Below are 25,142 nucleotides of genomic sequence, written 5' to 3'. Positions count from 1 at the left end.
ATCAACCCTGAACAGTTTTCCAGTCCATACTGCTGAGAAGCATTCCCATAACATGATGCTACCTCCACCATATGTTACAGTAGGGATGGTGTTACCTGACTGATGCACTTACTGTTGAGGCCAAAAAGCTCCACTTTAGTCTTATCCAACGACAAGACTTTCACCCACATCTTTACAGTATCTTCTAACTGACGCTTTGCAAAGTTTTTAAGGGCAAGAATATACTTTTTTTTTTAAAAGAGCCACTGCTTCTCCTTGCCACTTTTCCATAAATAGAGATTGTGGAGCCATGAATATCATCTCCAGTTGCAGCCACTGGCTTCTGCAGCCCACTTAGCATGACTTCACAATAGCCTCTCTTACAGGTGCCATTCTTCTCTGGCAACAAAGTTTAGAGGAGCAGTCTGTCCCAGGCAGTGTGGCAGTGGTTTTGAGGTATGTTCAACGTCTTTGAAGTGGTCTTGTATCCCTCTCCAGGTCAGTGCTTCTCTATTATAATTTCCCTGACTTGTTTTGAATGCTCTTAGGTCTTCATTTTCATTTGGCCTTTTTGAATATCTACCATACTATTGGACCTTACTGACAGAGGGGGCATTTATTCTTATGAATTCATTGAAAAACAGTTGATCTTCTAATTTTCTACATCAGCAAATTGGGTCAGTTGACAAGGTAATACCTTATATTGCATCTGAGGAAAGTTAGTGTAGAAATTATGAAGGGGATATATACTTTATCAGCATCACAATTTTGTTTTTTTTTAATTTTTAGTAAATTGAATGGTTTTGAAACTTTTCTTTCAATTTGACATGATTCACACTGTTTTGTAGATAAGCTCAAAAAAATCCTACTTCAATATTTTTCAAGTTTAGAAAATGAAACAGTAAAATGTGAAAATAGTTGTTGGGCTCCCAAACACTGAGCACATCTATACGAAATGCTGTCATAGGAAAGCAGCATCCATCATCAGAGATCTCCACCACCCAGGTCATGCTCTTTTGTCGTTCCTGCCATCAGGTAGAAGGTACAAGAGCCTCAGGAATTGCACCACCAGGTTCAAGAACACTTATCGCCCCTCAACCATTAGGATCTAGAATAGGAGGAGATAACTACACATACTTGCCCATCCATTGAGATGTTTCCACAACCAATGATATCACTTTAAGGCATCTTTATCCTGTTATCTCATGTTCTTGTTATTTATTGCTATTTATTTATATTTGCATTTGCATAGTTTGTGGTCTTCTGCACTCTGGTTGATCTTTCATTGATCCTGTTACAGTTACTATTCTATAGATTTGCTGAGTATGCCCACAGGAAAATGAATCTCAGGGTTTTATATAGTGACATACAATATATGTACTTTGATAATAAAATTTACTTTGAACTCTTTTTCAACACACTGTGTAAGATTCCTGTCATCATGAAACATCCTTTGGTAAATTATCAACACCTTGGAATAAAAAAGAACTTAAACCTTACAAGGAGAATAAAGAGAACAAGAGATTGTCATGCAAAAAGTATGACAAGAAAGTTAAGTGCTTTTTATATGATGTAAGTTGTGATGGAAAAGATGAAGTTTGTGCATATGAGAATACCAGGATAAGGTCATGCTCACATAAATAACAACACATTTTCCTGTTTCTGGAAAATGTAATTAGTATTAGTATACATAACTAATCCCTACGTTGAACACATTCTACCTACTGTAGATTTGTTGGGAATTTTCCCCAATCTGTAATGCAGAATAACCTATTTCACAGCAACAGAAACTAGGAGCAGGAGTAGGCAACTATTCAGCCTTTCAAGCCTGTTGCATAGTTATGCTTATCTTCCCTTTGAAAATCATATTTCCATTCTTTTCTCTGTAGTTCTTCATGCCATGACTATACATCTACTTCATATATTTTTTACCTTGCCACCTACATCCTCACTGGTAAACAATATAATATGTTCATCATCCTCCTCAAAGTACAAAATTTCCGATGTATCCCGAGGCTGCAATGCCTGGTTCTAGAATACCCAATCAGGGGAAATATACTCCAATCACAATTTTGCTTGTGTCAATGAGATCCACTTTCGTTCTACTAAAAACTGGTGAAGACAAACATAGGTAACTCAATCTCTCCTCATTTGACATTCTGCCAGTTCAGGAATCTTCAATTCTTTGCTGCATTCCTTCTGACAAGTATGGGGAATATCAAATCTAAATACAATGGTTCAGGTAATATCTCACAAAGGCTCTGTATATCTGTAAAAAGAAATTGCTCCTATATTGAAAACCTCTTTCAGTGAAGACCAAAGAACCATTTGCCTTCTTTACTGCTTGCCCTATCTGGATATTTGCATTCAGTGAACTGGTGTACAAGGACACTCAAGTACTTTTGCAAATCAACATTTCCCAAAGCTATCCCTATTATATAAGAGTTTTGCTTCCCACCAGACTGAATAACTTCACATTTGCCGACTCAGTCAATTTGCCTAAATGGTTTTGTTGAATTCTCTTCCAGATTTTCAATCCCATTTGATACCTCATCAGCAAACATAGAAATCTTACATTTGGTCTTAAAAGGGATATGGGAAGTCTAAGAGAAGGTATGAAATGGATCTGGCAGGCAAAGTCAAGGAAAATCCCATGAGGATCTACAGCTATGTTAAAAGGGTGGCTTGCGAGAGAGCAAGGCCCCTTAGTTAGAGATCAGCAAAACCACAGAAGATGATGACATTTTTAACAAATATTTCTCCTTTATATTTACTGAGGAGACTATTATGGTTGCTCAAAAGATAAGGGAAACATGGAGATGTTTTTAAGGACATTAATAATACCAGGAAGGAGTTATTTGCAGCCATGCAATGCATTAAGGTAGATAAATCCCCAACATATAAACCAATGCCTCTTCAGCTTTTGGAACTAGCTGGGTGAGCATTGTGGTCAACATTGACTCGTTGGACCAAAGGAACCTATATCCAGGATATATTGCTCCATGATGCTGTGACTCCATGGCTCCTCTTATAAATCATCCATATATATATCCAACATCTGAGTACAAAGAACTGTTCCCTATAGAACCACATTACCATAGAACACAGAAATCTACAGCCTATTACAGGCCCTTCGGCCCACAATGTTGTGCTATGTATACTACTCTAGAAACTGCCTAGAATTACCCTACCACACATCTTCTATTGATCTAAGCTCCATGTACCTACCTAAGTGTCTTTTAAAAGGCAAAAGAAAATCTGCAGATGCTGGAAATCTGAGCAACACCCAAAAAGCTAGATGGACTCAGCAGGCCAGGCAGCATCTATAGAAGAAAGTGTAGTCCAAGTTTTGGGCCGAAACACTTCTGCAAGACGAGAGAAAAAAAGCTGAGGAGTAGATTTGAAAGGTGGGGGGAGGGGAGAGAGAAATGCCAGGCAATAGGTGAAACTTGGAGGGGGAGGTATGAAGCAAAGAGCTAGGAAGTTGGTGAAAGAGACAGAAAGTCATAGAAGAAAGAAAAAAAAGGGGATAGGAGCACTAAAGGGAGGTGATGGGCAGCCAAGGAGACAACATGAGTGGGGGACAAGGGGATGGGTAATGGTGGGGGGGGGAGCGTTACTGGAAGTTTGAGAAATCGATCAGGTTAGGGGCTACCCAAACAGAACATAAGGTGTTGTTCCTCCACTATCCCGACAGTGGAGGAGGACGGGGATGAACATATCGGAATGGGAATGGGAAGTGGAATTAAAATGGGTGACCACTGGGAGATCTAATTTTTTCTGGCAGACAGAACTTAGATGCTTGGTGAAGCGGTCTCCCAATCTACGTCAGGTCTCACCCATATACAAGAGACCACACTGAGAGTACCGAACACAGTATATGACCCCAACAGACTCACAGGTGAAGTGTCGCCTCACCTGAAAGGACTGTTTGAGACCCTGAATGGTAGTGAGGGAGGTGGTGTAGGGGCAGGTATAGCCACTTGCAAGGATAAGTGCCAAGAGGGAGATCAGTGGGGTGGGATGAATGGACAAGGGTTTTTAAAGACTAGCTTGATTGTGCTCAAAAGCAAACTTCCGCAACATTTATGGACTCAGGGACTTGGATTATATTTATTGTGTGACTATTTTACTGCAATCTTGTATGTGCTAGCTATACTTTATGTGCTATGTGTGCCTTGTGTTTTGTATGATTATTGGTGCAATGTTTTGCTCCTTGGCCCTGCTGTACAGGGCATGTGTTCTGTTCGGGGAGTCAGATGTGGGATTTCCAGCACACTACCAGCCTTCCAGTGGCCACATCTGCACCAGGTGCATTGAAATGCAGTTCCTTAGAGAACATGTTAAAGAACTGGAGCTACAGCTTGGTGACTTTCAGCTTGTTAGGGAGAGTGAAGCAGTGATAGACAGGAGCTATAGGGAGGTAGTCACCCCAAGCTATAGAAGGCAGATGAACGGGTGACTGTCAGGAGAGGGAAGGGAGAATGTCAGATAGTGGAGAGCATCTCGGTGGCCGTCCCCCTCAACAATAAGTACTCCATTTTGAATACTGTTGAGTGGGGGGGGGGGGGGGAAGAGAACCTATCTGGGGGAAGCAACAGCGGCCATACCTCTGGCACTGAGTCTGGCCCTGTGGCTCTGAAGGGTAGGGAACCGAGGAAGATGGCAGCAGTAATAGGTGGCTCTATAGTCAGGGGGACAGATAGGTGATTCTCTGGATGCAAAAAAGAAACACATGGTAGTTTGCCTCCCATCCCAGGTGCCAGGGTCCACGATATTTCTGAATGCATCCACGATATCCTGAAAAGGGAGGGTGAGCAACCAGAAGTTATGGTACGTATTGGTACCAATGACATAGGTAGAAAAAGGGAGGACGTCCTGAAAGCAGAATACTGAGAATTAGGAAGGAAGCTGAGAAGCAGGACCTCAAGGATAGTAATCTCGGGATTGCTGCCTTTGTCTCATAACAGTGAGGATAGGAATAGAATGAGATGGTAGATAAATGCATGGCATAAGAAGTAGAGCGGGGCAGGGATTCAGATTTCTGTTTCATTGGGACCTCATCTGGGGCAGGTGTGATCTGTATAAAAGGGATGGGTTCCACTTGAATCAGAGGGGTCCAATATTCTTGTGGGCAAGTTTACTAGAGCTGTTGGGAGTAGTTTAAACTAATATGGCAGGGGGATGGGAACCAGGATGATGGAGCTGAGGATGAGCCAGCAGGTTTACAAGTAGATGTTGGATGTAACATGAATGGAAGGAAGGACAACCCTGTTATTGGGTACAAATACAGACAGACCAAAGAATTAAGTTGGACCACAGAGGCAAAATTCAAAAGGGCAAAGAATGCAGGAGTAAAGGTGCCATATTTAAGTGGACATAGCATTCAGAATAAGGTGGATGAACTCGTGGTACAATTAGAGATTGGTTGGTATGAGGTTGCGGGCATCATTGTGTCATGGCTGAAAGAAGGCCATAGTTGGGACCCTAACATCAAAGGGTATACTTTGTATCAAAAGGATAGGCAGGAAGGCACAGGTGGTGGTGTGGCTCTGTTGGTAAGAGAAGGAATTATGTCTTCAGAAAGAGGTGACATTGGGTCAGAAAATGTATCTTTGTGGGGGGGGGGTTGAAACTGCAAGAGTTAAAAAAAACATTATGGGAATCATATGTAGGCCTCTAAATAGTAGCCAAGATGCATGGTTGAGATTGCAAAATTTGCTGGATAAGACATGTAATAAGGGTAATGTCACAATTGTAATGAAGGACTTCAATATGCAAGAGATTGGGAAAATCAAGTTGGTGTAGGATCACAAGAGAGGGAATATCTACGAAATAGCTTTTATAGAGCAGCTTGTGCTTGAGCCTACTCGGGGAAAGGCCATCTTGGATCGGGTGTTGAGTAATTTTATTGGGGAGCTTAATGTAAAGGAACCATTAGGAATCAGTGTTTATATTATGAATTCATACTGCAATTTGAGAGGGAGAAGCATAACTCACGTATATCAGTATTGCAAAGGAATAAAGGGAATTACAGAGGAATTACAGAGATTACCCAAGTGGTGGGGATGACAGCAAAACAGAAATGGCTGAAGTTTCTGGGAATAGCTCACAAGGAGCAGGATAGATATGTCCCACAGAAGAAGTTGTTCTCAAATGGCAGGAGTAGGCAACAGTGGCTGACAAGGGAAGTTAAGGACTGTACAAAAGTCAAGGAAAGGACATATAAGGTAGCAGAGCTGAGTGAGAAGTTGGGTTTAAAAACGCAAACATGAGGAAATCTGCAGATGCTGGAAATTCAAGCAACACACACAAAATACTGGTGGAATGTAGCAGGCCAGGCAGCATCTATAGGAAGTACAGTCGAAGTTTCCAGACTGACGAAGGGTCTCGGCCCGAAACATTGACTGTATTTCTTCCTATAGATGTTGCCCGGCCTGCTGCGTTCCACCAGCATTTTGTGTGTGTTGTGAGAAGTTGGGTGATTGGGAAGCTTTTAAAATCCAACAAAAGGCAACAAAAAAAAAAAGCTATAAGAAGAAAAAAGTTGAAATATTAGGGTGAACTAGCCAATAATATAAAGCAGGATAGCAATTTTTTTCCAGTTGTATAAAGAGTAAAAGGGAAGTGAGAGTTGATATTGGACCACTGGAAAATTAAGCTGCTAAGGTAGTAATGACGGACAAAGAAATGGCAGATGAACTTAATCAGTCTTCACTGTGGTAACACTAGCAGTGTGCCAGAGGTCCAAGAGTGTCAAGGAGCAGGAGTGCTATTACCAAGGAAAAAGTGCTAGGCAAGCTCAAAGATCTTAAGTGGATAAGTCATTTGGACAAGATGGACTACATCCCAGAGTCCTGAGAGAGGCTGCTGAAGGGATAATGGATGCATTGGTCATGATCTTTCAAGAATCACTTGATACTGGCATGGTCCCACAGGACTGGAAGATTGCAAATGTCATTCCACTCTTTAAGAAGGGAGGAAGGCAAAAGAAAGGAAATTATAGGCCAGTTAGCCTAACCTCAGTGGTTGGGAAAGAGTTTGAGTCTATTATTAATGATGTGGTTTCAAAATACTTGGAGAGTAATAAAATAAGTCAAAGTCAGCATGGTTTCTGTGAAGGGAAATCTTGCCTGACAAATCTGTTAAAGTTCTTTGAGGAAATAACGAGTAGGGTGGACAAAGGAGAGGCTGTGGATGTCATTTACTTGGACTTTCAGAAGGCATTTGATAAGGTGGCACACACGAAGATGATTTCGATTATGGAATTGATGGCTTTGTGGCAAAGTGTGTGGATGATATGAAAATAGGTTGAGGGGTAAGTAGTCCTAAAGAAGCAATGTAATTGCAGCAGAACTTAGACAAATCAGAAGAATCGGCAAAAAACTGGCAGATGGAATACAGCGTCGGGAAATCTATGATTTTTCATTTTGGTGAAGGGTACAATAGTGCAGACCATTATCTAAATGGGGAGAAAGTTCAAACATCAGAGGTGCAGAGGGACTTAGGAGTCCTCCTGCAAGACTCCCAGAAGGTTAATTTACAAGTTGAGTCTGTGGTAAAGAAAGAAAATGCAATGTTGGCATTTATTTCAAGGGGAATAGAATATAAAAGCAAGGAGATAATATAGAAAATTTATAAGACACTAGTCAACAGTTTTAGGCCCCATATCTCAGAAAGGATGTGTTGTCATTGGAGAGGGTCCAGTGGAGGTTCATTAAGATGATTCTGGGAATAAACGTGTTAACATTTGACCAGTGTTTGGCAACTTTTGGCCTGTACCAACTGGAATTTAGAAGAATGCACGGGGATTTCATTGAAACCTAGCAAATACTGAAAGGATATGGAGAGGATGTTTCCTATGGTGGGCGTATCCAGAGCTAGAGGGCACAACATTGAGGGGCGACCTTTTAGAAGTAAGAAGGAATTTTTTTTTAAGCCAGGGAGTAGTGAATCTGTGGAATGCTCTGCCACAGACTGCAGTGGAGGCCAAGTCCATGGGTATATTTAAGGCTGAAGTTAATGGTTTCCTGATCAGTCAGGACATCAAAAGATATGGCAAGAAGGCAGGTGTATGAGATTAAGTGGGATCCGAGATCAACCATGATGAAATGGTGGTGCAGACTTGATGGGCTGAATGGCCCAATTCTGCTCCAGTATTATAGCCTTATGGTCCACAGTAGGTTCAGCTCCTTTAGTTTCTCCAACTCACCGATTGGGTAGACCTGCTGTACTTGAATCTCTTTATGTCCAGCAAGGTCTTGTGATAAAAATATGCTTAAAAAAAGACAACAATGCCTTTGTTTGATCCTGAAGAAGCCACTGCATCCAAGCGCACTGTCATGTTTCCAGAAATAGTCTGTCAATCTATGCCAATTCTGAATTGCTTGATTTTGAAATTAATTTATGTGGGTTTTTAAAGGCTTTCTGAAAATCCAAATATACTAGATACATTTGATCTAGTAAAATAACCATCCTCTAAAAGCATTATTTCCCTTTCATAAATCCATGCTGATTTGTCTCATCCCAAATGTGTAGGTCCTTCTCTGACTCTATTGTAGAAAAGTAACACGGTCAGTTTGTTCAATTACTCATTTCCAATTACAGTACATTCTATTGAAAGCAGGTTAGTTTTCAAGGTTTTATTCAAAATAATTCAAATGTTATGCATCTTGTAGTAAATGATTAGTAAATTTATATGGAAAACCATAAGGCCAATGCCCTTTTAGACTACAAGGTATTTATCCTATATTGCAATAAACTATAGACATTTCAGTATTAAATTGTAATTTTAAATACAGATTTACAATATTGCATACAAACCGACCTCTATCTGCATCACCTCTGCACCCACCCTCCCCAAGACCCCACAAAGTTTGTCACTTGCAGTATTATTCAAAAGGTATTGTAGAATGCTTAAAGTGGTACTTGCAATGTCAGAAACTATGCTGAAGATAGTTATAAATCAGAACACATAAATCTGCAAAGGAACAACATCAAATACAAAATAAACCCCCAAAATAATGGATACAAAGTCAAATTAATACATTACATGAAATTTTTTAACAAAATATTGCACAAGAGAACTACCTAGAGTCCATATCATTGACATTAAATCAGCAAAGTATACCAAGGGCAAAATAGCTTATTGTTAAATGATTCATGTTACATTAACATGTTGCCACAGCTATTTCAAAAAATATATAACTTTAATAGTTGCATGACACCATACATTTTCTTTTAAGAATATGTCTTCAACTTTTATTACTAGCTGAAAAGTTATCATAGACTAGTAAACTACCCATCAAGTCAAGAGGTTCTTTCAGTCAGTTCAATTACTCTAGTGCAAAAAAATTCTGAACCCATGAACGACAATCACACACTTGAAAACTTAATAGTTTAATTTTCCAAGATGCCATTTCAATAACTAAAAATTGCATGATTTTAAAACTTTGAATAACATTTCTGCAAAGCAAGAGAGGCTGTCAGAAAACCAAGTGTTGTAAAATATAATGGGGCAAACCAATAAAAGCTGCCATTTTACCAACTACTTATGTACAAAGCTAGTAGTTGTGAGCTATATGTTAAAGGAACTTTATTGCACATAAATATAATGTAAACATTACATAAACATAGCTTGGTACTATTTTAGTGTCTAGATAATGTTCAGTAAACAATTATTGTGTTGGTTGCTGTGCTGGTAGAGACCAACTTTGCACAGACACGTTTTCCAAAATTTTGCTTAATTTTGAAATTAGTTATGTGAGTCTTAAAAGGCCTCCTGAAAATCTAAGTATACCACATACAATGAATCTAGTAAGATAACCATCTTTACAAAGCAAAAGTGAAAATTCTATTCCTTAAAAGATGGCAAGATTTTAATTGTTGACATTCCTTGCACCTTACCCATCGTTTTTCTCCCCCTCAAGCCACATGACCAGTTAGCATTTTCCTTCATGCAATTCTGCACAGTAATAACCAGCAGGCTATTTTATGTGAAGAACAGTGGAATCATGCTTGATGTTTTCATTTCATATCCAGATATATGCAAACCTTCAAGCAGTGACTGTTAGTCAGCAAACCAGCTATTGGAATTTTAGTTACTACTTCAAGGGAAATCATGGTAATTTTAGTGTGCAAGTGTCAAACACACTAAAATGTAACAAGATCAGGTCTTGTACCTGTGTTTTGATTTAAATGTTTATTTATTTTTAAAAACTTTATTAAGAGATATAACGTGGAACAGGCTGCACCAGTCCATCTGGCCGCGTCACCCAGATTTAACCCTAGTCTTACCACGGTACAATTTACAATGACCAATTATCCTACTAAGTGGTACGTCTTTGTACTGTGGGAGAAAACTGGAGCATCAAGAGGAAACCCACATCACAGGAAGGCCATACAAACTTTCTTACAGAGGATGTCAGAATTGAACTCCGACACCTTGAGCTATAATAGCATCACGTTAACCACACTACCGTGGTGCCCCAATTGCATAGAATTGCATAGATGTATTGTACAGTATTATTTTTAATATACAAGATTTTTTTCAAGAGAACTCTTTTTTGTAAAGTAGGCATTGCACTTACAAATATTAAGCTCTATTATCATTTTGCAGTGGTTAGCTATACATAAATTAACAGGCCAGTTTTACTTTAAGCAAAAAAAACAATGTTTTCATCTATTCACATTGATTTCTTATCCTTTTTGTTGCCTATTTACTACCCACATTTCACTTTGTAGTCATCTTCACACAAGAGTACTTGTGAAACAATTACATTTAACATCTTAGCACAAGAGTACACATTTTCTCTTAACTTCATCTAATTATTGGATTCTAAAAGATATACATATAGAGCTCTGCTGACCCAATTATTGTTTTATAACATTATTTCAAAAGATATGAAAGAAATCTCTGCATAGAAATAGTAAAGATACAAATTAAGCATCTGTACTTATTTTCAAATGAGCAAGCCAAAATACTATTAACATATTCAAGCAGAAGTGCATAAATACCTATAGGTTCACATTTTTTTTAAGTTCATCACATGTGTTGGAAGACCTTGCATTTCATTTAAATTCCCTTCCTACTACCATGCCACCTAAATTACTGGAATTTGCTGAAATCCTCCTTGGAAGTTCATGAGATTGTTATGCTCTTCGGTAGTTTAATTAAGTACTTTTTCAGAATGTAGGAACACAGTTTATGTTTCTGGAACACAGAGGGAAATAGAGACAATTCCAATATTCTCATTCAGAACTTAAGTCAAATGGCTGTAAATGCAGAAAATTTTGAAGTAGATAACAAATAATAATCTTGTTGACTTTTTTTCCCTTTCTGTTGTGCAACAGTCAACTACAGCGTCTCAAATTGAAATGATCTAACTTAAAGAGCAAAACAAAGCTCTGTGGGATACACAAACTTTATACTGGACCTATTTATACTGCAAATAGAAATGCTATTTCTTAACTATAATATAAAAAGTATTTTTATTAATACTATTCTCAACCCATCGAAATAGAGAATTTTTTTCAAGGCACACAAAGTTTTTCACTGGATAAGCGACCAATTTTAAGTAAATGTTCCCCTCAATTTAAAACGATTGAAGACACTTCTCATCGTTCTGCAAGTTGTACTATACATTGCAAAAGGAAATAACAGGGTTGATGGAGGGCACCATTTCCACATTCTTATCATTGTTAAACTTCAATATTAGGCTGATTTGTATCAGTTTTTTGATCAGGAAGAGATACTTCAAGATTAAAAATTTCTTAGAATTGGTCATTCATTTATGGATGTATTCTATTACAACACATAATTAAGTTTGGTTTAATGTTGCTATTTTTACATGTTCAGAAATGGTTTAAATGGCGGGAGCGGGGAGAGGAGGACACTCTGAAAGCCAAGTATATATTAATAACTTGAACCTTCCATTATAAACTCCTCACTTCCCAAGATGGTAATCCATGTTAGCCAACAGACGTACAGATGTACTTGTTTACTTGAATTAATAAAAAACTTTTAAGTAAACTTCTATCTGCACAGATTTTTGGTTCGTTTTGGTTTTTAAACTTTTGAGACATAAAAAATAAACATTTAGAGAATTAGTTTGTTTTAGGAAAGGAGATGTATGAAGCATTAATCAGTTCAACATAAAGGATTTCAAAATTATGACAAAAGACTTCTGGCAATTATATTGACAATCTATACAAATACATAGGATTTGTGACTCTCAAAGAACAAAATTAAATTACATGTTTTGGTCATAGTAGATTTGTCATATAGATAATCACACAACACATCGTAAAAACACTGGGAACATTTTAAAATACCACAGGTACGCAGTTTGATGCAAGAGTCAGTTTCATACTTTGGTTTTCATTCAGAAATGTGCAACACTTCTCTTGTCAGCCCTTGTTTGAAGTGATTTTGATTGCAGAGACGCAAATTAAAGAAACAGACAAGAAAAAGTTCAACTTAATTCATCAGTGGCAACTAAGCAGAATTCTATTCAGAACTATTTTTTTTATTTCATTTGAACTGTTTAATTTCTGTATCAGTTAAAGATATTACAAATTAAAATCATATTTTACATTCCCAGATCTCAATTTTTACAAGGAGGGGCAAGGACCCATGTGAGAGCATTGAAGGTTACTGCAGCTATCCAGGAGATAGCTGACAACCAGAGACTGCAAAGGTCCCCTATAGTCTCTCTCCTCTCAAACAGGTACAATGCTTTACTTGTGGGGGTTAAGGCCTCCAGGGGAAAACAGGAGCAGAGATTTGATATACAAAGAAGGAGAAATAAAATTGGAAGAGTGATAGTGTTAGGGGATTTTAACATGTGTGGGGGGGGGCGGCGGTGGGTGGCAGATGTGCACACCTGTGGCTGCTAATCAGAATCCAGAATGGTTTGTTGTTCCCTCAATGCGTGGGTCAAGGATGTCTTCAGCTGCAGAACAATCTGAAGATGAAGGGAGAACAGCCGACAACATAAGCAGAAGGGTTGAAGTCATGCAACAGGGAGCTACTTTTGAAGAGCAGGACCTCAAAGATTGTAATCACTGAACTGCTTCCAGAGCTTACAACCTAGTGAGTATAGGAACAAAGACTAAGTGAAGTCAGACAAATAATTGACTGAAGGAGGGTGGTGCTTTAGGTTCCTGGATCACTGAGACCACAGCAGATAAGTTTACATCCGCACAGTAGGAAACATCCAAAGGAGAAATAGTAAAGGTTCAGAGCCAATGTTCCTGTAAAGGTGAAAGCCAGGAGTAATGACAACAGAAGACCCTGGATGCCACGGTACAAAGGGTTGCATAAAGGAGGAGAAAAAACATATGGCAGATATAAAGGATGAAAGGTGGGGAAGCCAGTCGACAGTCTAAAAAAGGTAAACACTTAAAAAAAAATTTAGAAAGTCAAAGGCAGCTCATGAAATATCACAACTGACAGTATTAGGATAAATCCAAAGTTGTTTTCTAAAATTATTAAGGACAAATGAATAACCGGGGAAAGAGTATAACTCACTAGGGAACAACGGGGCAATAACAAAGGAAATGGACTTTGTAGTTAAAGGATTCAAATGGAAATGTGAAATTCTGGTACAAATCTCCATAAGTAAATGAGGTCTTGATACTTAAACTACTCATTTAACCAGATGACTTATTTCAAAATATGGTCACTACCAGGCAACATACAACTAAGTGGACGTAAAATTATTGCTCTGGTGCTGATGATGAAGCTGTAACTTCTGAATCTTACATAGGTATTTGTTTTAATTGGAGTATTTGTTCTGATTCCAAAGTTCCACAGTGGACTTTATTGCAGCTCAGAGTCTTACTTCCAAAATTTTAATATCTTGCTCAACTCTCTTTTGGACATGTGACAGGTGGTTTAGAGAACTGAAACCGATAAGTTAATTACTTCAGAATAATCCATTAGCATGAGAGTTTATTTTCTCACCTCCATTCAATGGCATATTGCTGCACTTATGAAAGCCATGCAAGGAAAACATAAAAATTAAATGTGACAGCTTTCTGAATATTTTGCAAAATGAACTGCATATATATTTATCATTTGTCTATTCCATCAAGGAAGGAAATTGATTTACTTTTAGGAAGGATTTGTAGTCTTTACTTATTTGTACTAAAATAATAGAAGAAATATTTACATATCCCTTTGATAGAGTTCAACCAGATATTATTCGTTATATACCAGTCAGTAGAGACAAAAATGAGCTAACTGTTTAACATTTGGCTGCTGCAAAATGACAATTTGCTTTCTTTCCAACCTTGTGATAAGTTGTCTGCTCTGGGGAAGATGGTATTAATTTAACTGTCAAACCTATTGATTCAAAAAAATATTCAGTCAATTTAAGTGTACACAAAGAACAATAAATGGATACATGGCCTACTAAATTTTGTATATACCTGTGTAAGTGTAGTGGTGAGGACACGTGGGTGGGAGAAAATCCAGGAAAAAAAAAGCTTGCTGACTTTAAATACGCTGACTTGACGCCTACAGAATTAAATGGCTTAGTAATTCATACCTGGATTTATCTTACTAGAACAAATTAACCTGTCCATTGAAAAGAACTGCAGAATGCATGAAGGAATGTGAAAAGAAAATATTCAATTCAATCACACAGAATGAAAGCATTGTTCATACTTGTTGTCAAGGTCCAACTTCAGTTGGACATTGAACGCTAAATACTGGAATGAAATTTATTTCTGTTATGGAACAGGCAATGTATGCAAAATGACATGAGCAATCAAAGGTACCTCATGAAATCATATGTTTATATTGTCTGCTGCTCTTTTGGCACTCATTGAACAGAGAAAAGCAGACTCATGGAATAATGGACAACAGCCTGCAAAAATTTCTGGAAAAAGCTTAATGGAGACATTTATTTGATACAAAGTGATGTTTACTCTGTTGTACATAAAACATGAATTACTAACAGAGATATCCCATATTACAATATCAGTTAAGTTTCAAGCTGTGCCACTGTATCACCCTAACAGAGCTGCTCCCATGACCAAAGTTTGATGCTAACTGTATGGAGTTTACACATCCTCCCCTTTACTGTGGGCTTTGTGAAAAACCCTGGTTTTCCCTTGCATCCCAAAGAAATACTCTGTAGCCATTTATTAGGTACAGGAGTGGAACCCAGTGTGGTCTTCTGCTGTAGCCCATCCACTTCAAGGTTCAGCGTGATATGCCTTCTGCACACCACTGTTACAATGTGTGGTTATTTGAGTTACTGTCACCTTCCTGTCAGCTTGAACCAGCCCGGCTATTCTCCTCTGACCTCTCATGTTAACAAGGTGTTTACACCCACAGAACTTCATATTTTTAACATGATTCTCTGTAAACTCTAGAGACTCTAGTGTGTGAAAATCCAAAGAGATCAGCAGTTTCTGAGATTCTCAAACCACCCCAGCTGGAACAACCAATATTTCCATGGTCAAAGTCACTTGTATCATATTTCTTCCACATTCTGATGTTTGGTCTGAACAATTGAATCTCTTGATTATGTCTGCATGTTTTTATGGATTGAGTTGTTGCCACATGATTGGCTGATTAGAAATTTGCATTAATGAGGTGTACAGGTGTACCTAATAAAGTGGCCACTGAACATATATGGGTATATAGGATTGACTACAGTAAACTAGACCATGTGTAGGTTACTGGTAGAATCAGGAGGGTGGTGATTGGAATAGGAGGAAAAGGAAAAGGTAGGATTAATGTAAGCATATTCTTGATATGTATTCAGCAGGCCAAAAATGTCTTTTTCCTTGCTGTGTGACATTCTGACCCTACCAAAAGGGTTACAAAGGTCTTACCTGATTATACCACTTATGGCACAGCTTCAGCTTCCGCTTCCTGAAAACAAAAAATAAATCAAAAACTTAAGAGAAATTGCATGATAAGGAGGTCTTTGTAATTACAGACTCTTCCCACTACAACAGAAAGTGGGAGGAGGTTGCATACAGAACAACCAGACTACAACACAAGATCCAAATTTTGTTTCAATTTTGCATAAATAAAATATAGCTGCAGACAACTAATCATTTTGATGAGCCAAGTACAATAATGCAGTTATACAGAGTTTAAAAAGATTTGCTACCTCTAGATTAATTTTCCCTTAAGTTCCCCAATTTAAAACTATTGGCAAAAACTGTTTCATAAAATACTTGTATAAGCAAAGTTACACATTACTTCAAATACCATACTTCCACTAAGATTCCAGACTCACTGGTTATTGAACTGTACAGTATGCAAAAGATTTGACAGACATGCATCTGTTTTGTTAGTTTCTCTTCAATATCTTACGTACCTCTTTTGTATCTAGTTTCCCTGATGAATTTGGAACCTCTTGGACACCTACATGGGTAATGCTGCCCTCAGTATCAGCATCTTCTGAAGGCGAAAGCGGCAACTCTTTTTGTTTACTGGAGCGTGTTTTTGGATCAACATGTGTAACTCGAAATCTAGAAAACAATTGTACAAGATTACATTTTTTAAAAAAAACAGGAATGAATTATACACAAATACTGTGCTACTAAAACAACAGGAATTCTGCAGATGCTGGAAATTCAAGCAACACACATCAAAGTTGCTGGTGAACGCAGCAGGCCAGGCAGCATCTCTAGGAAGAGGTACAGTCGATGTTTCAGGCCAAGACCCTTCGTCAGGGCTAACTGAAGGAAGAGTGAGTAAGGAATTTGAAAGTTGGAGGGGGAGGGGGAGATCCAAAATGATAGGAGAAGACAGGAGGGGGAGGGATAGAGCCAAGAGCTGGACAGGTGATAGGCAAAAGGGGATACGAGAGGATCATGGGACAGGAGGTCCGGGAAGAAAGACGGGTGGGGGGGGACCTAGAGGATAAGCAAGAGGTATATTCAGAGGGACAGAGGGAGAAAAAGGAGAATGAGAGAAAGAATGTGTGCATAAAAATAAGTAACAGATGGGGTACGAGGGGGAGGTGGGGCCTTAGCGGAAGTTAGAGAAGTCGATGTTCATGCCATCAGGTTGGAGGCTACCCAGACGGAATATAAGGTGTTGTTCCTCCAACCTGAGTGTGGCTTCATCTTTACAGTAGAGGAGGCCGTGGATAGACATGTCAGAATGGGAATGGGACGTGGAATTAAAATGTGTGGCCACTGGGAGATCCTGCTTTCTCTGGCGGACAGAGTGTAGATGTTCAGCAAAGTGGTCTCCCAGTCGGCGTCGGGTCTCGCCAATATATAAAAGGCCACATCGGGAGCACCAGATGCAGTATATCACCCCAGTCGACTCACAGGTGAAGTGTTGCCTCACCTGGAAGGACTGTTTGGGGCCCTGAATGGTGGTAAGGGAGGAAGTGTAAGGGCATGTGTAGCACTTGTTCCGTTTACACGGATAAGTGCCAGGAGGGAGATCAGTGGGGAGGGATGGGGGGGACGAATGGACAAGGGAGTTGCGTAGGGAGTGATCCCTGCGAAATGCGGGGGGGGGGGGGGGGAGGGAAAGATGTGCTTAGTGGTGGGATCCCATTGGAGATGGTGGAAGTTACGGAGAATAATATGTTGGACCCGGAGGCTGGTGGGGTGGTAGGTGAGGACCAGGGGAACCCTATTCCTAGTGGGGTGGTGGGAGGATGGAGTGAGAGCAGATGTACGTGAAATGGGGGAGATGCGTTTAAGAGCAGAGTTGATAGTGGAGGAAGGGAAGCCCCTTTCTTTAAAAAAGGAAGACACCTCCCTCGTCCTAGAATGAAAAGCCTCATCCTGAGAGCAGATGCGGCGGAGATGGAGGAATTTCGAGAAGGGGATGGCGTTTTTGCAAGAGACAGGGTGAGAAGAGGAATAGTCCAGATAGCTGTGAGAGTCAGTAGGCTTATAGTAGACATCAGTGGATAAGCTGTCTCCAGAGACAGAGACAGAAAGATCTAGAAAGGGGAGGGAGGTGTCAGAAATGGACCAAGTAAACTTGAGGGCAGGGTGAAAGTTGGAGGCAAAGTTAATAAAGTCAACGAGTTCTGCATGCGTGCAGGAAGCAGCGCCAATGCAGTCGTTGATGTAGCGAAGGAAAAGTGGGGGACAGATAATAAAGTCAACGAGTTCTGCATGTGTGCAGGAAGCAGCGCCAATGCAGTCGTCGATGTAGCGAAGGAAAAGTGGGGGACAGATGCAAAAACGCCATCCCCTTCTCGCAATTCCTCCGTCTCCGCCGTATCTGCTCTCAGGATGAGGCTTTTCATTCTAGGACAAGGGAGATGTCTTCCTTTTTTAAAGAAAGGGGCTTCCCTTCCTCCACTATCAACTCTGCTCTTAAACGCATCTCCCCCAATTCACGTACATCTGCTCTCACTCCATCCTCCTGCCACCCCACTAGGAATAGGGTTCCCCTGGTCCTCACCTACCACCCCACCAGCCTCCGGGTCCAACATATTATTCTCCGTAACTTCTGCCACCTCCAACGGGATCCCACCACTAAGCACATCTTTCCCTCCCCCCCTCTCTCTGCATTCCACAGGGATCGCTCCCTACGCAACTCCCTTGTCCATTCGTCCCCCCCATCCCTCCCCACTGATCTCCCTCCTGGCACTTATCCGTGTAAGCGGAACAAGTGCTACACATGCCCTTACACTTCCTCCCTTACCACTATTCAGGGCCCCAAACAGTCCTTCCAGGTGAGGCAACACTTCACCTGTGAGTCGACTGGGGTGATATACTGCGTCCGGTGCTCCCGGTGTGGCCTTTTATATATTGGCGAGACCCGACGCAGACCGGGAGACCGCTTTGCTGAACATCTACGCTCTGTCCGCCAGAGAAAGCAGGATCTCCCAGTGGCCACACATTTTAATTCCACATCCCATTCCCATTCTGACATGTCTATCCACGGCCTCCTCTACTGTAAAGATGAAGCCACACTCAGGTTGGAGGAACAACACCTTATATTCCGTCTGGGTAGCCTCCAACCTGATGGCATGAACATCGACTTCTCTAACTTCCGCTAAGGCCCCACCTCCCCCTCGTACCCCATCTGTTACTTATTTTTATGCACACATTCTTTCTCTCACTCTCCTTTTTCTCCCTCTGTCCCTCTGAATATACCTCTTGCCCATCCTCTGGGTCCCCCCCCACCCCTTGCTTTCTTCCCGGACCACCAGTCCCATGATCCTCTCATATCCCCTTTTGCCTATCACCTGTCCAGCTCTTGGCTCTATCCCTCCCCCTCCTGTCTTCTCCTATCATTTTGGATCTCCCCCTCCCCCTCCAACTTTCAAATCCCTTACTAACTCTTCCTTCAGTTAGTCCTGACGAAGGGTCTCGGCCTGAAACGTCAACTGCACCTCTTCCTACAGATGCTGCCTGGCCTGCTGCGTTCACCAGCAACTTTGATGTGTGTTACTGTGCTACTATTTGCTTTAGAGCTTATGCTCCTTCCATTGAATAATGTACAATATCTCTAAATCATGCAACTTCAAAAAAAACTGTAGCTAAAAACAGAATCAGAGTATTGAACCACAAGGTGTAGCATTTGGTTTAGTTTGTCAGTCTTAATCAATAAGCAAATTAAAAGTAAGTATTCCCTCAGGTTAAAAATCTGTCAACCATCTTACTTCTGCTATCTGGCTTGTAACCAGCAACTATTTGCCCTGAATTACCCTTTATGTTTCCAGCACCACTATCAAGTACATCTTAATCTTTTCCTTTCCAAGAAGAACCACATCATCTCCCTCCTCTTATAACAAATCTCTCACCACATTACAATTCTAGTAAATTATACTTCACATTCCCAATTTCAGGTTAATAACAGTCCTAAGTCAGACCACTGCATTCTACTTCATTCTGCTCTTCTTCAGCTCCTAAAGTATTAACCACTGGACTTCAAACATCTTCCTTCAAGTTAATGGCTCTCACATAGATCATGTCTTTTGGCTGACCCCTTTTCACCCTCACATCCTCCTACTAACATACTTCAATTTAGTTGCAAGAAGGCAACAAAGCAAAACATCTATCCCTTGATGACAGAATACTAAATGACCATGTTTTTACTTTGATGTACCTGCCTTGCATTCAATTGCTACAGCGCCATGGATGTTCACTAAATCATACCCCTCCATAGTAAATTTTTCTGTCATTCAATTTTTTTAAAAAGCTTGCTAGTCCTAAATTCTGCAGATCCCTGCATTGCCTTTCTCTTCTCAAGCTCCTTCTGGCCATTTACTTAGTATCATCCTAAATTACTGATGATATCAGGTAACCATATCCTTGATTCTACTTACCAAGAAATATTTCTTTTTGAAAGATGTCTTAGGCTACTCAAGCTCAAAAATTCCAAACCTGAGTTGAAACAACTGAAAGCACTGCTACAAAAATAATTCTTCAGGACATAACAGAACTTGCAGGCAACATGTTTTTTCTGTATCATTATTTTACAGAAAGTTCAAAGTAAATTTATTATCAAGATACATAAATGTCACCATATACCTCATTGAGATTCATTTTCTTCCAGGCACTCACAGTAGATACAAAGCAACAACAGAATCAATGAAAAACTAGATACGACAAAGACAACCAACCAATGTGAAAAAGACAACAAACTGCAAATACAAAAAAAGAGAAAATAATAATAATAAATATCAAAAACACCAATTGTAGAGTCCTTAAGAGTGTCGATAAATTGTGGAATCAGTTCAACGTTGGGGTGAGTGAAGTTATTCCCTCTGGTTCAGGAGCCTCATGGCTGAGGTGTAATAATTGTTCCTGAACCTGGTGGTGTTGATGTGAGGCTCCTGTACTTCCTTCCTAATGGCAGCAGTGAGAAGAGAGCACAGCCTGGATGGTGGAGGTCTTTGATGATGGATGGGGTTATTTTGCAACAGTGCTCCTTGAAAATGTGCTCGACGGTAGGGAGGGCTTTGCCTGTGATGGAAGTCATTGGTCAAGAAATTCATTTGCATAACACTTATAAAAGTGTGCAATGCAATTTAAACTTATGTAACAGCAACTTCCTTGTTATTTGCTTCACTCCTAAATTTGACCAGAGACTATTTAGTGGACATCAATCTTGTGCAACTGATACAAATTTCACATCAGAAGTGCACTTTCTGAGAGTATCATTCTTTTCTTCTGGGACATCATTTTTAGTGCCACAGGATTGGAACCCTTCGGATTTTTTGAAAACATTCCACACTGCCACACCAGCACTAAAGCCCCACTGATTTTATATCTGAAGCATAGCCCATAACCCCCAGACCTTCCTCCCAACAAGGACCCTCTGATGTCTTGATCCACAACTTTCCCTGTTAATTTTCACACATTCCAAAATTGCAACCCATAGATCAGATTCCCCTCATACCTCTCAGAGATCTGAGATCACTCGTAAGCCTCCAACCACTAAAGCCTAGATTCTGACTCAATAATGTCCAAGGTCCCTGGCAGAGGCACAGATTTCCACCATTATCTGCAACTGCTTCCCAAAGGTCAATATGGATTTCCAATCTCAGTCACACCTTTCTCAATAACGTTTCCCCGTTTCCCTCCCACCACACCAGGCTCTCATCACTGCATTACTTCTAGACCCACCTACAATAACGACACAAACATTGAAGCCTGGACTCAATCCCAAGGCACATGTTTTCCATTGTGGGAAAATACGTTTATTAGCATTTCAATGTATCTCTATCTGCCAGTAAATGGTACTAGACATACTTGCAAACTCAGTGTGGCTATACCTCATATGCTCAAAAGTAATAGAAACAATCAAGTCAGCATTTTATTCTGGTTTCACCAAATGCATCACATTTAGTTTTTTAATTTTTCTACCAACATAACACAAGAATTGCCTTTTACTCATAAGATGTTATATACTTCTATGTATATAGATAATCATTTAAACTGTGCATTTTTATTATCCCTTTAAATTACTTAGCACCTACTCCTACTTATCAAGTTTCTAATTTGATAAAAACTCTGGTCACTATTTGAGAGATTCATCACCTCACTTCAGCAGAATAGAATAGAGAGAATAGAACAGAATAGAATAGAATAGAATAGAGAGCTTTTTCCATATTTGTCATACTTGTAGTATACAGAAAATGAAGTGAAAACATGAACAAGTACAGAAACTTGATTTTTCCTCACCTTCCCACGGATAATACTGTGACCTCTCCAGGACGACTCTTCCTGAATTCTCTACTACTCTTTGACTTCCGTTGGGTGCAACGTGAACAAGAGCTTTTCCCCGCTGCTCCACTAATTGTATGCAGATGATGCCACTGAAAATTGTTCTTTGCAGGGCTTCCAGTCGGTGATACAGGACTTTCAGGAGTAACTGGACTAGGAGGACCATTGGGACTTGAAGGACTAACAGAGAGAAAAGAAACTGAATTTTAAGGTGCAGTAAAATTGTTTGTAATAATAACATTGCTAAACAAGCATCTATGGAGTGTAACAATTTTACAGGCTGTTTTCTATCATAATTGCCATTTGCCTTTTTTTATGCAGTTAAATATAAGCTACGATCTACAAACCGTTTGTACATTGCATAGGAAAAAAAGCAGATTAAACCTTTACTTGTGACAGCTACCTGTTATTCCATTGCACACAAACTCCAAGATGTGTACAATCCAACCACGTATCATTATGTGCCATTAGATGCTGTCAGGTATACCAGCAAGCTTAGTACAAGTTCTTACGCAGGGAAGTAATGGAAACAATTAAGTAGACATGTTATTCTGGTCTTATCCAATGAATTAAATCTAGTTTTCAATAGTTTAGCACCATAAAACAAATACTGTCTTATCCTTACAATAACACAAGGCCATTTAGGGCAACAGTTCCATGTCAACTGCTAGGAGAGCAAATCCACTGGTTCCATTATCTTTGTCTGTTTTCCCTGTACCCCTTCAGCTTTCCCTCCCTCACACATCCATCAATTCATCCGATTCTTCTCCGCATATGATTAATTACAGTAACCAATTAATCTACCAGCAAATTTCTGGAACACTTGGAAGAAACCCAGATGGTCATGAAGAAATGTTCAGCCTCTATATGCACAACACCCACTAGTGACAATCCTGGAGCTGCAAGGTAAAAGCAGAAACTGCTGAACTAGTGCTTTACAAAGACCCATTGGTGGCAGTGAACTGCTCTCAGATCAACAATAACATTGCTTCTTGACGTGATACAGAAGGCATTTCCATTATAAAATGAAGGAATGATTGAATTATTGGGACGACATACAGGCAGTTAAAATCTCCAACTGAATCTGCTATAATTGACCTCAGTGGTAAAGATACATAGTACAGAATTAGACCTTTTGGCCTAACAAGTCTGTCCTAACCATCGAGCACCCTTTTTTTTTTTTAAACACTAAACTTACCATTACTCAATTTATCTAGTACATTCCCAGCATTTAGTCCACCACACCCACAAGATTCTACTACTCAGTTATACATTAGGGCAACTTCAACACACTTTTGTGATGTGCTCAGAAACCAAAGCACCCAGGGAAAAGACTACACATTCACAAGGAGAAAGAGCAAATTCTCCATGGACAGCTCCAGAAGTCTGGATTGCATCCAGATCACTGGAGCTATGATGCTGGAGCTCTCCTAGCTGTACCACTGTGCTTCCCATATAGTTCAGCATTTTCCTAAAGTTATTGTCAGTGAAAGAAATACAGTAATCTGCTATCCATCCATCAGATGTCCCAACGACAAACAAGAGAAAATCTGCATGCTGGAAAACCAAGCAATACACACAAGATGCTGGAGGAACTCATGCTGGCAAAGATGTCAGGCAGCATCTATGGAAAAAAGTACAGTCGATGTTTTGGGGCAAAGCCCTTCGGCAGGACTGGAGAAAAAAAGCTGAGGAATAGATTTAAAAGGTGAGGGGAGGGATGAGAGAAACACCTGGTGCTAGGTGAAACCCGGAGGGGGAGCAATGAAGTAAAGAGCTGGGAAGTTGATTGGTTGATTGATGAAAGAGACAGAAGGCCATGGAACAAAGAAAAAGTGTGTGGGGGGGGTGGGAAGAGCACCAGAGGGAGGTGGTGGGTGGGCAAGGTGATAAGGTGAGAGAGGGAAAAGGGGATGAGAAACATTGAAGGGAGGGGAGGTGGGGGTCATTCCCAAAAGTTTGGGAAATCAATGTTCATGCCATCAGGTTGCAGGCTACCCAAATGGAATTTAAGGTTTTTTTTTCCTCCAACCTAAGTGTGACCTCATCACGACAGTGGAGGAGGCCATGGATGGACATATCGGAATGGGAATGAGAAGTGGAATTAAAATGGGTGCCCACTGGGAGATCCCACGTTCTGGCAAACGTAGCGTAGATGCTTGGCGAAACGGTCTCCCAATCTACAACAGTCAGGTCTCACAAATGTACAGGAGGCCACACCGGGAGGATCAACCACAGTAAATGACCCCAACAGACTTGGATACAGAGGCCGGTGGGGTGGTAGGTGATGACAAGAGGGATCCTATCCCTGGTAGGGTAGCAGGAATATGGGACTGCGTGAAATGGAAGAAATGCAGTTGAGGGCAGCGCTGATAGTGGAGGAAGGGAAGTCCCTTTTTAAAAAGGAGGACATCTCCTTCGTTCTAGAATGGAAAGCCTCATCCTGAGAGCAGATGTGGCAGAGACGGAGGAATTGAGAAAAGAGTCAGATGTGGCAGAGATGGAAGAATTGAGAGAAGGTCCCAATGGTTTGGCATCTGGATCACTGGATAAAATTTGCTAAGCTTCCTTCCAATTCACTGTGATCAGGCTCCTGCACTCACTTCTGATTTGCTGGGGTCCATTCCCAAGCTTTCCTTAAACTGAGAAGAGTGTCATTTCCCATACTCCCTTTAAATTTACTGAACTCACTAAGTTTATTGTAATACAGCATCACATCAAAAATGACAAATGAAAAATATGCTGAATATAAATGGGAATTAATATCTCATAGTCCAGCAAATCTATTAGTCTGGCACCACAAAACATGCCAGGTTATCTGCCTTACTCCATAAGTGAGTAAAATTTTCCTACCAAAATCTATACTGAGGCCCGTTGTATTAATAACTAAGTAACACATGCAAAATGCTGGAGGAACTCAGCAGGCCAGGCAGCATCTATGGAAAAAAGTTCCAATTGATGTTTCTGCCTGTACTTTTTTC

General features: G+C 40.1%; 1 protein-coding gene across 4 annotated transcripts in view; it reads right to left on the bottom strand.

Moving 5' to 3' along the window:
* Positions 1 to 8,905: 8,905 nt before the first annotated feature.
* rell1 (RELT like 1) overlaps positions 8,906 to 25,142 on the bottom strand; it is a 65,566-nt gene continuing 49,329 nt past the window's right edge. Inside the window, exons 6-9 of one of the 4 annotated variants that reach the window (XM_072252903.1) lie at positions 22,120 to 22,341; positions 16,323 to 16,476; positions 15,829 to 15,868; positions 8,906 to 12,393 (exon numbers count right to left, since the gene is read on the bottom strand). In XM_072252903.1, the coding sequence (XP_072109004.1) occupies positions 15,842 to 15,868; positions 16,323 to 16,476; positions 22,120 to 22,341 (403 nt within the window). In that variant the 3' untranslated portion in view covers positions 8,906 to 12,393; positions 15,829 to 15,841. The remainder of the gene's footprint in view (positions 12,394 to 15,828; positions 15,869 to 16,322; positions 16,477 to 22,119; positions 22,342 to 25,142) is intronic. The other 3 variants (XM_072252904.1, XM_072252906.1, XM_072252905.1) reach the window with 3 other exon arrangements.

The sequence above is a fragment of the Mobula birostris genome, chromosome 3, assembly GCF_030028105.1.
Source record: "Mobula birostris isolate sMobBir1 chromosome 3, sMobBir1.hap1, whole genome shotgun sequence".
Taxonomy (NCBI): Eukaryota; Metazoa; Chordata; class Chondrichthyes; order Myliobatiformes; family Myliobatidae; genus Mobula; species Mobula birostris.
The sequence above is the reverse complement of the archived record's forward strand: the minus strand, read 5'-3'. Positions and strand labels throughout refer to the sequence as shown.